Source organism: Notamacropus eugenii, chromosome 1 (genome assembly GCF_028372415.1).
Source record: "Notamacropus eugenii isolate mMacEug1 chromosome 1, mMacEug1.pri_v2, whole genome shotgun sequence".
Taxonomy (NCBI): domain Eukaryota; kingdom Metazoa; phylum Chordata; class Mammalia; order Diprotodontia; family Macropodidae; genus Notamacropus; species Notamacropus eugenii.
Genome location: NC_092872.1, coordinates 342,624,004 through 342,638,399, shown reverse-complemented (window position 1 = coordinate 342,638,399; position 14,396 = coordinate 342,624,004). Strand labels below are relative to the sequence as shown.

Sequence of the window (14,396 nt, the reverse complement as noted above, 5' to 3'; positions counted from 1 at the left end):
CCTCCTCCTTCCCTCCTGTCCTAAGAAGCAGAAAATTGGTGAAAATTTATAGAAAGCTTTTCATATGGGTATCTCATATCTCAAATACACAGAAACTTTGTCAAATGTATGGGAATATGAGTCATTCCCCAATTGATGAATGGCCAAAGGATATAAACAGACAGCTTTCTAATGAAGAAATCAAAAAAATTCATAGTCATATGAAAAATATTCTAGATCATGATTGTTCAGAGAAATGTATATTGAAACAGCCTTGAGATATCATTTGAAAACTTATCAAATTAATGGCAAAATATTCTCTTCTTGACCATTTTTTGTGACACTACAGTTTATGATATGGAAATCTTATTGGTTCTCCAGAAATGATATATAAGTTAAAGTATCAATTTGAAAATCAGAAGTCCTCCCTGGCAGAGATTTGTGATTTAGTCAGTCCTAAGAGATATTCTCTCTAGAAGCCACCATTCTGGGAACATTTAAGATAGAATCTTGGTGCATTCCCTATAAGTACAGGGAAGGAAGACATTCGGAACTCTGCTCCTTTACATTTATTTGAATAGTAATCCTAATATATATCTTCATGCAGAAATCACATTAGGTAAAAGCCCTAACAAAGTGAAAGAAAGGTCCAACTGATGAAAAGCACGATAATACATTATACTTATTGAAAACAACTAGATACAATGTAACTAACTATTGTTTAGGGGATGGCTAAAAGAATAGTAGCATATAAATTTATTGGGATATTATCATGCCATGAGAATTGATGACTAAAGAAATGAGAGCAACTCCTATAAATTCCATAAAAGACCTATATATAAACTGACGAAGAGTGAACTAAGTAGACTTAGGAGCATAGGATAGAAGAAGTCCAATAATGTGACAACAATAAGTGGTAGGTCAGATATGATTTCAAATGGTAGCCAATATCAGTCTTGGACAACAGATGATAAAATACATCTCCTCCATATTCTTAATAGAAGATATTAGGAGTAAATACATAGAATTCAGTATTTATGGTTTTTTTGAAATTTCCTTTTTCTTTTCAGCTCAAAATTTTCTCACTCTGATGTGACTATACTCTACTCAGTAAATTCTATAATTATTATACATATTAACTCATACAAAACATATTTCTGCATTAGATTCATGAAGATTAAAAAAAACCCAAAAAATATTAGGAAGGAAAAATGATCCTTTAGTCTGTACTCTGGGTCCATCAGTACTCTCTTTAGAGGTGGGTATCAATTTTCATCATGAGTCACTTGGTATTGCACTGCGTCATTGTACTGATCAATTACTCTGTCTTTCACAGTTGAAAACTTTGCAATATTGCTGTTAAGTGTATATGATTCTTCTGGTTCTTTTCACTTCTCTTTGGATCACTTAACATAAGTCTTCCCAGGTTATCTGAAAAAAATGCCTTTGTACTTTCAAACCTCACAATAGTTATTATTCAGTTGTTTCAGTCATACCTGATTCCTTGTGACCTCATTTGAAATTTTCTTGGCAAAGGTACTAGAGTGCTTTATCATTTTTTCTCCAGCTCATTTTACAGATGAGGAAACTGAGTCAAACAGGGTTAAGTAACTTCCCCAGGGTTACACAGCTAATCTGAGGTGAGATTTGAACTCCAGAAGATATTTCTTCCTAACTCATCCATTGAGCAACCTATCTGCCAAGTGCTATCACAAAGTACTCCATAACAAATATATACCACAGCTTATTCAGTCAATCTCCAATTAATGGGCAAATCTTCAGCTTCCCATCCTGTGACACCACAAAAAAGATGTTCTAAATATGTCAGTAAATATGGACCTCTTTTCTTCTTTAAAAAGTATGGCCATATGCTTGCAGTATAGACTTAGTAATCCTACTACTGGGTAAAAGTGTCTTCTGAGTATAGTTCCACATTGTTCTTCAGAAAGGTTGAACGAATTCACAGCACTGTAAACAGTGAACAGGTGAACCTAATTCCACATAGTCATTCAATTTTTTATTACTTTCCTTTTCTATCATCTTTGCCAATTTGATGTGAATAAAGTGGTATCAGAGATGTGTTTGAATTTACCTTTCTCAATTAACATAATATAGCATATATTTTCAAATGAATATTGATAACTTTGATTTTTTCCTCTATAAACTGCTAGTTCCTATACCTTGATCAAGTATCAGTTGAAGAATGCCTCCTCTACTATTTATTTTTTTTTAAAGTCACTGTATAGATCAGTTTTACCATGTAATTTTTCTTTGTTAAAAGAATGGGTACATTAGGTGAAGGAATACTTAGGTAGAAAAGTGGTATAAACTTAAAAGGCAGCAATAAAACTTTAAAAAAGGATCTCTTCAAGCATATTCTCCTTATTACAAAATGCCATGTCATTTGCAACAGGGCTACTCTTTCAGAGATCCCTCCTCTTGTGGACAAAGTTTATGGAGGAAAGGTATGATTTCTTATCCCTGATGAGGAGCCAAAGTATCAAGTAGTGCAAACCATGGTCGAATATGGTGAAGAGAATATGAAGGAATAGGAGAATATACATGGAAAGCTATGAAAGTTACTTGAAGATACAATAGCTTGAAAAAATTAAGTCATAAATATATAACAATATGTGTGTCTGTACATATACATATACCTATATGCACCTAGTTAAGTTGGAGTCAGGAAGACTCACTTTCATGAGTTCAAATCTGGCCCTAGACCCTAGCTTTGTGACCATGGGCAAAGTACTTAATTCCATTTGCTTCAATTTCTTCATCTGTACAATAACATGGAGAAGGAAATAAACCACTCCAGTGTCTTTGCCAAGAAAACCCCAAATGGGGTCATGAAAAATTGGACATGATTGAAATGTTTGAAGAACAGCAATGTATGTATGTATGTATGTATGTATGTATACACACATACATACAAACATACCTTTACATATATACACAAATAAAGGATACCCTACAAAAGATAGACTTATCCAGAAATGGTCAAACCAGGAGTAGAAAAACACAATATAATGTGAACATTGGAAACAGAGGAATGAATACAAAAAGCTTATGGTTATGTTATGTACTTGAAAAACAATATCTCCTTATAAGCATTTGGATGTGTTTCTCCAGATTTGTGTTTCAAACACATGCAGAACTGAGAGTTTGGGAATTCCACCCATCAGTGCAGATCAGAAATTCATTTGTAATTTATAAAGAATTGCCTAAGTGAGCAAGAGCTTAAGGAGCCTTGACCATGATCACCCAGTCAGTATATTTTAGAAGGAGGATTTAAATCAAAATACTCCTCAGTCAATCATGCCTAGTGCTTTATTAACTATGCCAAGTTCTCTCTCAAGCATTTATAAAATTCCTATATTTTCAAAGACTCATAAAACAAGAACACAAACATTCCAGTTGCACAAGAAGAATGATATTATTTTCTGTTTTGCTGCTTTTGGGTAATTAGAATTTTTATGTTCTGCTTTAAATTATTGTTAGCATTTTATTCTTTCTGAATCTTTACCAGTTTCATTATGAATGATTGGAATGACAATAGCTCAGAAAGAAATCAACATTCTTCTGCAAGAGAAGCTTTCAGTATGTCAGGATGAGCATGGATAGGGATATACAAGGAAGAGGGAGGTAGAAGGGAAGGCTGAGAAAGGAAAGGGATAACACTGTCTTACTCAGTTTAAGTAAATCAGAAATTGTTTTGTATTTTACATTTACTGGTACTTTGGGATGTAATAGTAATCATGCTGACAATTTACTCCTTGACTCCTTGTGCAAGGCTTCAACCACAATAGAAAATTCCAAATGATTTTTTAACAAGTCGAAATATCTTTAAATCCAAACGAGACCCATCTTGTTTAGAAATTTCCACCTTAGGCTTAGAACACATTCAAGTTCCTTTTCAAGAGCTAAATGGAAATAATACACTGCCTTCTGTGGTCAATCAGAAATATTCCCCACTCACAGATGACTGCATTTTCAATGTATGAAATCAGATAGTGATAACCTTCCCAGGACATCATAGTAAACTCTCCACAGTATGATACCCAAAACAGTTCTACAGAAATCATAAAAAAATCAAATTAAAAAAAAGAACTTCTGGGCAGCAGTAGAAGAGGATACAACAATTCATAGCAGGCTAAGATTTTGTAATATAGAGATATTTATTGAAGATTTTCTTATGTGAAAGGTCAATTCAGTCACTTTTATGAATACTGATTTAAAGAATAATTACTAGAACACAGAGGAAGATATTAAGCATAACTCATTGCACTTAGGAAAGTTGGTGTTATTGTTAGAATGAAGGGATGATAAAAATTCAATATTCACTTTGATTATGCCCCCAGAGAACTGTTTGACTTACGAAAGGTGGTGTAGAACTCCTGCAAACTGAGGGAACCGTCACTGTTATAGTCATCAAATCGGAGTAGGTCTTCTAGCGTACAACCAAGGAAGTCATTTTCCAGGAGTCCCTCCTTCGTAAGCTATTGGAAACGGCAGACAAGGGTACACAGGTTTAGAGCATATCTCAGAATGTATGGGAACATCATGTGAAGCAACAAGAACAGAAAAAAAGGAAGTAAATACCAACCACGAGAAGTAACATTATATACATCTACAAAATGGAAAGCATCTCAAAGCCCTCTTCCTCATAAACATTTCAAGGATCTCTCTGAGAGCCACTTATAAAGTCTTATGACACTACTAGTAGGTCAGAATTGAAGTTAGTCCAGGGTTAGATAAAATAGGATGACAAATTTCAGAGATAGGGATTTGCCCAAAGCTAGACAGTTATCAGGGGAAGTGCAGAGATTAAACTCTGATCGTTGCTAAGGACAAGTTTTTTTTTTCAATTATAATTTGTTACCTATCTACGAAACAGAATTTTAGACACAAAAGGTAAATTGCAAATCATCCTCTATTCAAAAAACACTTAGAATGGATAGCATAACTTCCTATGTCAAGATAGGATGAAGACTACCTGGTATAAAGTTAATCAACTCTTGTCCTGAAGTTGTCAAACATTCTCTTACCCAAAGAGCTATCATTGAAGCAGAAATGGTATTCTTCCTCCATAATACTAACTCTATTTGTTATTTACCACAATTCCACATTTGCACTATCATATTATAAATTACAGCCATCTGGTTTTTGGTCACATCCCCCAAAAAGAATGCATTTCATTATATAAAAGTTTTCTCCAAGTGGAAAGAAACAATAGTTTATTTAATTTTATATTTTCTGCACACAAAGATAGGGAGATAGAAATTCAAAACACAGCTGGATGGGATGACGGTGGGGACTTAATGAATGTTCATTGAAAGAATAGCATAAAAGAATATCAAGAATTCTTGTCAGAGCAAATCCCTTACTTTAATCTTTGATTCTTTAACATTTTTGAATTCATCATCATATAACTGTACATATTATAACAACTTTTAGGAAGGGGGGTGATAAATTTCACCAGAAATTTAAGAGGATGAAAGGTAAAGCAGGATTCTTATTTCATGTCAGAGAAGTGATGAACTTAAAATGAAGAATAAAATATATATTTGAAGACATGGCCAAAGTATGAATATTATTTAATTGAATGTCTATATTTTTGTGAGGGTTTTATTTTCTTTACTTATATTCCATTATTCATGAGGAAGAAAAAGGAAAGTGGGAGAGAGAAAATAGATGATTCTTAATGGAATAAATAATAATAATAATAATAAAAAGAATACCACTGGGGTGGGAGTAGGATGGGGATTTTGCTATTGCACAAGAGAAGTCTGTACACCAACTTTTCTGATAGATGAGATTTCAGATTCTGGCTCGACCATCTGTTTAGTCTTAGAAGAGCCTCGGCAGTCCTCTGGAGCTCATATTCCAACTTGATAAAACAAAAATGTTCTAATATAGGTTTTTATGGTCTCATTTTCATCTGTAAATCTTGAGACACAAAGACTAATTGTGGTCCAAAGGCCAAAAGGTTTAGGTTGTGTTTTCCCAAAATATGGGAAAGGGGCTCATTAAGTCCCTTGTTATTTTATAACTAGAAACTGAAGGATGTAAAATTGACACAAAAAGCAAATTAATCACATACTTTGAGGAGAGGTTAAAGCTCCAAAGTACTTGGATAGTAAAAGGTAAGAGATGGAAATGAGTTTGCTTGGCATGAGAATTAGGAAGAGAATAAAAATTATTTCTTATGTAATGAGTTCTGCGCAATAGGAAGTATTGAATTAGGTGCCCAAACAAGTATACTTCCAGTCAGTCAAAAAATTTAATTAATTAGGAAGACCCTTCCTCCTTTGATGCTCTATGTATTATATTTCATTCTTGTCAGTAATGTGATTATAAACATTTCACAACAAGCTCTCCAGCTTAATATAAATACATTATACCCATTTTAAAGTACAAATTACATACTGAAAATTTTCTTCACATTTTTCTTAGATCTAAATATCACTAAAACAATTAATCAAGAACTGACTGAAATAATTTACTGAATTCACAGGTATAAATGCTCATGTACTTGACAGCTACTTTCACCTGACTTCAATATGCAATTAAATTTGTTTTATGATTTTCCTTTTAAAAAAATAGATGCAGTATATGGGAAGAAGATGCAATTTCCATTGATCAAATGGCTAACAGACAGAAAGTGGACCTGGAAAGGACATCAGAGATCAACTAATGCTCATCCATTCATTTTATAGATGAAGAAACCAAAGCCCCAAAATGAAAAAGATGTAAGAAGAAACATGTAAGAACAAGAAGCACTGGGACTCAAATTTTAATGCTATATGGATCTGGGTACTTCATTATGATATTATGGACATAGTATAATTGGATGATAGCAGAACATTTTAAAATAGCCTTTTAAAGAAATATGGAGATGTAATAAAAATAATATATAATATAATAAAGAGAAATCATATAATAAAGAGGAGTTATATCAGGAATTTAGGTTCCAAATCATTTTATATGGCATTTCACTTGATCCTCCAACAAACCTATAAATGTGGGGCCGTTATTATTTTCATTTTAAAGATGAGGAAAAACAAAGATAGAATTGTCAAGGCTCACAAAATTTATAAATACCTGAGGTAAGATTTGAATTCAAATTTTTCCAATTACTATACATTCCTATACAGTTCTATACACTGTACTATCCAGATGCCTTAGATATAAAATAAATTATATTGGGGGCAGTACAATATGGTCAGAAGAGGAAAAATTAAGCATGAGGAATGAGTGACTAAACTATTAAGACTCCTTCTATTTTGTGAGCTACTCATCACCAGACAGGCACCAGGTATGGTTAAATGACATCAGTCAGGTTTACTGGACAATGGTGGAGAGTTGAAGTAGATAAATTCAATGATTTGTTCTAGGTCTTACAATCTATCATGGTCTGATGAGGTCAAAGATGACTCTTCTCTTCAAAGGAAACATATAAGAACTCTGAAATAGGTGACAATGAGTTAGATAATGACATTTGTCAATGTGTAACCTTAGTCCTAAGGTACCCAAGGAATGGGGATTCAGATCACCAAGTGAAATTAGAGTATTGTTCAGGTTGTTCTTGTACCTTACTGGCAGATCAGATAAAGAGCCTGAAATCTGATATCTACCTCTATTCCACATGTATTTATGTTGATTTCTAACATGAAGGAGTATATGAACTTTGGGCTTATGTTTTGTTGCTCTAACTCTAAGAACATATAAATGTCTGATAAGTATACTCACTCCTTGGTGCATTCAGAATTTAATGAAATGAAAAAATAAGACTGAGGAAAAGGATTTTGAAAGAATATTAAAAAAAAACCAAACTAGCCTACATCATGAACCATGAGCCCTGAAACTGGCTAGAAAACATAATATAAATGGTTATGAAGAAAAGTTCTGAGAAGTAAAAACAACAGGGAAACTTTTAAAAACTTTATGATTCCCATCTCAGCCATTTACATTAAATTCTAAAGTGATGAAACAAAACAAGTAAGTAAACAAACCCTTAAGCAGCAAGTAAAAAGGTTTCTATGAAAGTGAAATCAGCCATAAGTTTCAAGATCAGTCTTGGACAGAGGGAAATATACTTTTTATTGAAAATTGATTTACTATCCATAAGACTGACATATTTTTACTGAGTTGTTTGATTTGTCATTAAGAAAAAACCCGACCGATGTAATATAATTTAGCTGCATTATATTCTAGAAATTTATAAAATTGACTTTCAATATGTTCAGTTTTAAAGAGGAAATAACAACAGCTATACTTATAGGTAGAATCTTCTTTGCATAAGGAGGAAATCTCTTTAATTTCACAGGGTGAATTGCCCATTGAACACATCACTATAGTTGGAAGTAAAATCTGACTTTTCTGGCTACTCATCCTAGCAAGAAATGATTTTGAGCAAGAAATAGCACGTCTCTCTTTATTAGATCAATAGGAACACTTAACTCTGAATAGAAACATAGAAACTAGAAGATAATTTATTATTTTTAAGGAAGTGATCTCAAATAATGGACAAATCAAGAATCAGTTTTTAGCTGAATTTTGCTCATATTCCCTACAAAAAAAAGAGTATGCTTGGTATTCAGTAAATTTCTAAGATTCATAAAAGGGCAAGTCACTTTTCCTCTCTGGTTCTCTGGTGCTTGGATCCCTGATTTGTAAAATGCCACTCTGACTCATTCACTATCTCACTGTGAGTATCAAATGAGATAATGAATGTGACTCCATAAAAAACTGCCAAGTGGCCAATTGTGAGCTTACAATTTAAGGATCCTATCCTGTCTACTACACACAGATTCAGAAATGTCAGTGAAGATTCTAGCAGACTGACAGGCAGTTTTCAAGATATAACTCTGTTTTATAATTATCTAATTTGGCTGAAAAGTATTGCCCCCCACCCCGATATTATCACCCTATGGTCAAAGAAAGTGTGACAGAGAGGCTAAGGCAATTGGTCCAGGAATTAAGATGATGTGAGATCAAATCCTAACTAAGAAACTTATTAGGTGTTTGGTCTTAGAGCAGCAATGAAGTGCAGGGGATAGAACACTTGTTTGGAAGGCAGAAAGACTTGAGTTGAAATACAGAATCAGGTTCTATCTCACTGTACTACTATGAAAAAATTACTTAACCATTGTTTGTCTCAGTTTCCTCAACTGTAAATGATAATAGCACCTATTACGGGGAGGAAAGTTATGGCAACTCTGAGCAACATACTAAAAAGCAGAGATATCACCTTGCAAGCAAAGGTCTGTAGAGTGAAAGTTATAGTTTTTCCAGTAGTAATGTATAGCTGTGAGTGTTGGACTACAAAGAAAGCTGAGCAATTCAGAATTGATGTTGGTGAATTGTGGTACTGTAGAAGACTTTTCAGAGTTCCCTGGACAACAAGGAGATCAAAGCAATCAAGTATTTCAGAAAGCATTTAATTCAAACTATTCATTAGAAGATCAAATGCTAAAGAAGCATAAATACTTTGGCCACATAGTAAAAAGACAAGAATCACTGGAAAAGACCCTGGAAATATGAAAGACAAAAGGAGGAGATGACAGAAGATGAGATGGATAGTGTCATGGAAACAACAATAAACATGAGCTTAGACAGATTTCAGGAGATGGTGGAGGATAGAAGTGCTTAGTGTGTTATGGTCCATGGGGTCAGAGTGACCACTGCCACTACGACCAAACAGCACTTAATCATAGGTTTCTACTGAGGATCAAATAATATAACATTTCTAAAAGACTTAGAATATTATGATACATAATATATATGAAATATAATAAGAGCTCTATGAATATTAGCTATAATTATTACTAATTAATACTATAATACTAATAATGCTATAATAATCTTATTTTCTCTGACTTAGTTTTCTCCTCTATAAAATAAGAGTTTTTGATTAATGAGCTCTATGTTCTGATCCACATTTATGTTTATGGTACTGTGATCATATTAAGAAGGAAATTAAGGTCTAAAAAGAGGAAAACATTGAAATTGTGAGAGAGACAGATTTTTCCATTGTCCCATACTATCAAAACAAATTCAGCAACAGCTCAGTCTCTATACTACGGAAGGTCATTCTACTGTTCTTTACTTTTCTGTCTCTAGTACTACTACCACAAAGAATTCAAAAGGTCAGGAACTGGTAATTAAAGGTAAGAGTCTGCAGTTTATCATATTTGACTTCTCTGACAAGGTACCTGTCAATAAGTACAAAGTGGAGGAGAAGGAACCAAGCTATTATTTATTCTAGCATTATTTCCATAAGGAGGAAAGGACTTGAGGAAGAAAAGGAATTCCTTTCCTAGTTAAAACACTTGAGAATCACTCTGAAATGTGTATTTTGCCAGCAAGCAGGGAAGGCTTTTGAGCATGTTTGCAAATAATAACTGTGGGTGGTTGGTAGAATGAAGCAACAGACCTAATTTTGTTTTTGATAATATTTTGAACTGCTCTAAATGAAAGATTGCCAACATCTGGGAGCAAAAATAGAAGGAACACCATTTCCAAGATGGATTTCTATATCTACTTAACACTAATGAGACAGAGAGTCAATATTTACCATTCACAGAATTTAACTGCATTATATTTAATTTACATATTAAGTAAAAAAAAGTTATTTCCTTTATAATTCAATTGTTTTTCTGAGCTAAACAACATACTGACCTGAGTCAGTTCAGAACTGCTGAGGTATCCATTGCCATTGTAATCTAAGTACTTAAACAGAGATTCCACAAGAAAATGCTTCTGGGAAGACCAGTCTGGACCAGGGACATTGTTCTGTGTATGACGTTGGGCTTGTAGGTCCAAGAGGATGTGCTTTAGACGGTTGTAGTCAGCCATGGTGCATGTGTCACCTGAAAGAGAATACTTGATTAGTGCACCTGGAGTGACTTAAAGGAACTTCAGCTGTTGAAAGACTTGAGGATACATTACAATTACCTTTCACAAAATCATGAGATCTTTTTATTTTCACCCATAGGGATAGAAGCATGCATACACATTTCCAGAAAGGATAGCAATTTTTTATTAACAGTACTAAGTTGGCTGTCTTTAAATACAACAGGTTAGTTTTTGATGCAGAATTACTTACAAATAGGAATGGGTATACATAATTATCATTGGGATATAGACAGAAATCTCTGGGCAATCTTTATCCTTTAGAGAAGTGAAATTGACACCCTGTATCAATCACCAGCTGTTTCTTTCAGTGACTTGCCCAGGGAATATCGTTAGAATCACGAGGCATTTTGGCAAATGGAGCATGAAACAGACAATGACACTCAGTGTTTTTTTCTCATTGCTGATGCATTCCAGAGGGAACCCTGTATAAAGTACAGGTAGATAAATTATTATCAGCACACTAATAGAGTGATGGAGCCACACTAAAAGAGAATGATGAGCCTGGGGCTGCCTCCTATGCAGGTGGATTTCTGATAGAGTCACAATAAGAGTGCCTAACTAGGGACTTCACTATTTTGGTAAACTGTTTTTTTTTTTGTTTGGTTTGGTCTTTTTAAATCATGAATTGTAAAGCCAAGCACTTTGATCCTGGAAGCATAACTTCTCTGATGAAGACTTGTAAGACGAAAGCTGCTTGAGCAGTGAATCAATAAAATATGGAGAAGTAAAAAACCTTTTTATAAAAGCACCAATTATAAATTTTAGAACCCTTTTATGGCTTCCAAAAATTCATCTCAAGTCAAGCAACACCTTACTCTCAAATCAACTTTAAAAGACAAATTGATTAATCAGGGAAAAGATGCTGGGGAATAGGATTCCTACGGATGAAGAACCTTGAACGCTGTTAGACTTCTATTGTCGACTGTTAACAGGGGTGAGGGAGGGAAAGTATGGTGGGATGGGACCACAGATAAGATCAACCAGGGTGCAACTCAAGGGAGGTAGGGGAAAGGCTGAGAAATGGTACTATCCTACTATTCTTTCAAAATAGGTGCTAAGTATATAAATATATATATAGTTTACAGCTATCAAGTCTGTCTAAACTTCAGGCAACTGAACACATTCCCACTTGCCCTGTTGTAGAGGTGCCACTGAGGATTTTTGTGTAAGTCTTCACACCAAACACTATTAGTATCTGGGTTTCATCAAGGTCCTTCTTCAAAGTTTGGCAGATATAGCAAGTTTTTTAACAAGGTTTTTGATCCTAAATTAAATGCCAAAGGCTTGTCAATTTATATTTCCAGGCTATTAGGCAGTGATGAGGGCTTTGTGATGACAGTATTTGTTATGACAGAGATGAAACTGAATACCAGTGACATGTCAGTTACTCAAATCAACAAACAGTTTACCCACTCCACATATCCTCTGGAGGATACAGTGTTATTGCAAAGTACTGAGAAAAAGATGACCATAGCAAGCTATATAAATTAATAAATAAAATCATTTAACTCATTTGATAGAATTAAGCCTCTCTGATACCTTAAAATATTTGCGACTAGCACATTGATGTTATTTTTTTTAATCGCGCATGTTCAAAAAGCCTATTTTGGCAAGCACAATTGTGATGCTCTACTTATTAAAGGCATTCAGCTTCCACACTCCATATTTAGAGGAGGTAAAATATATAATACTGGAAAATAGCTACTGTGTCTCTTAAAAATCTAGTTCAGAGATGATGATAGAAGTTAATCTTGCATTTCCATATGCCCCATGGAGAGGCACACCAGGAGAAAAAAAGCAGGATTTGAATAGCATAGGGTACTGAAATTAGTGGGCACATACAATTCTTGTGTGTTTGTCCTTCAGTTTTGAAGAAGATCATGACATCAGAGATATGATGACATGACTTGTACTTGATTTTGACACAGTAAACATTTATTAAGTGCAGATTGTGATCCAGACATTGCACTCTGCCCCTGTGATTAAAAAAAAGAAACAAGTCATTGCTTGCCATCAAGAGAATTACAATCTAATGGGGGAAGAGAGAGTGTAATGAAATACAGCTGTACACAAGATGAATAGGAAATAAATAATAAATGGAAGGTACCAGAAATAAGATTTATGAAAGGTTTCCTGTGAAGTTGGGATTTTAGTAGGGCCTTAGCAAAATTCAGTGGGGTCAGGAGTCAGAGCAGATAGGAGAGACTTTTCTAGGCATGGGAGAAGGGCAATAGAGAATGTGTGGAGCTGAGAGATGGGGTGTCTTAGATTAAAAACTAGGTAGAAGGCCAGTGTCACAGAGTACATGCCTGAGAGTAAGGTATAAAATGACTAGAAAAGTAGCAGCAGGCTAGGTTATGAAAGGATTTGAATGTGTCACACAGAGCATTTTGTATTTTATCCTGGAGGCAATAAGAAGCCATTAGAGTTTATTGGGTAGAGGGGGACATAATTGGAACTACACTTTTGGAAAGTCAGTTTAATGATTGAATAGAGACCTGAGGTGGGGTAAATCACCCAACAAGCTATTGCATTGCTTTATTCATGGTGATAAAGGTCTGAATAATACTGGAGACAGAGGACAGAAGGGTGAGTATTCAAGAGATGTCGCAAAGGTGAATTTGGCAGATCTTGGCAACAACTAGGATATGGAAAGTGAGAGATAGTAAATAATCCAAGAAAACCCCTATGTTCTGAGCCTGAGAGATAGGAAGGAAGGTGATGTCCACTACCATAATAAAGAAGATAAACCCTAGAGGAGGCATTAGGGGGTAAGATACTGAGTTCTGTTTTGTACATATTTTGTTTAATATATTTACTTGACATCCAGATCAAGATGTCCTAAAAGGAGTTCGAGATGCCAGATAGCAGGAGAGCAGAAAGATTGGGATACAAAAGAAACACTTGAGAATTAGCAGAATAGAGGTGGTAATGAAATCTTTGAGAGCTGTTGAAATCACAAAGTGAAGCAATACAGAGAGTGAAGAAAACAGTGCCCAAAACAAGCATCATTAGAAACTAGAGTTCAGCACCTAGCTAGCAAGAATAGTCCTTAAAAGGAATAAGCTACTTAATAGTAGTGATGGGGGATTTACACTGAAGGTGTTGACCCCATTATCTTCCACACTCCCTCCTACTGTAAGCGCTGACTTTTGGGTCCTGATGCCCCTCTCTTCTCTCACCTCTGCTGAACTGAGGGTGAATCAAGTAGTGTTGTCCCAGCTGCAGCACATTAGGACCCCGAATTCCTGATAATTGCTGTGCCCAACCTACATTATCTCTATCAACTCCTAAGGGACAGTGAAACCCTGGGGGATGATAAACTGGACTGGAAATTTAGGATTGCCATTAGATTTAATTTCACCAAATATGACTAAGGGAATATTCCAAAATGAAATTTCCATAAGTATCCTGGATGCTGTTTTGAAGCATTCCTGCTTTTCCAAAAGAACAGACTGTGATACTGTATCTGAAGACAAATCAGTCCCAGAGATAAT

At 34.7% G+C, this 14,396-nt stretch overlaps 1 protein-coding gene across 3 annotated transcripts in view; it reads right to left on the bottom strand.

Moving 5' to 3' along the window:
• FSTL4 (follistatin like 4) overlaps positions 1-14,396 on the bottom strand; it is a 785,658-nt gene that overhangs the window by 296,904 nt on the left and 474,358 nt on the right. For all 3 annotated transcript variants that reach the window (XM_072629961.1, XM_072629963.1, XM_072629962.1), the window contains 2 exons: positions 10,663-10,853; positions 4,358-4,478 (listed from right to left, as the gene is read on the bottom strand). In XM_072629961.1, coding sequence (XP_072486062.1) covers positions 4,358-4,478; positions 10,663-10,853 — 312 coding nt within the window. The remainder of the gene's footprint in view (positions 1-4,357; positions 4,479-10,662; positions 10,854-14,396) is intronic.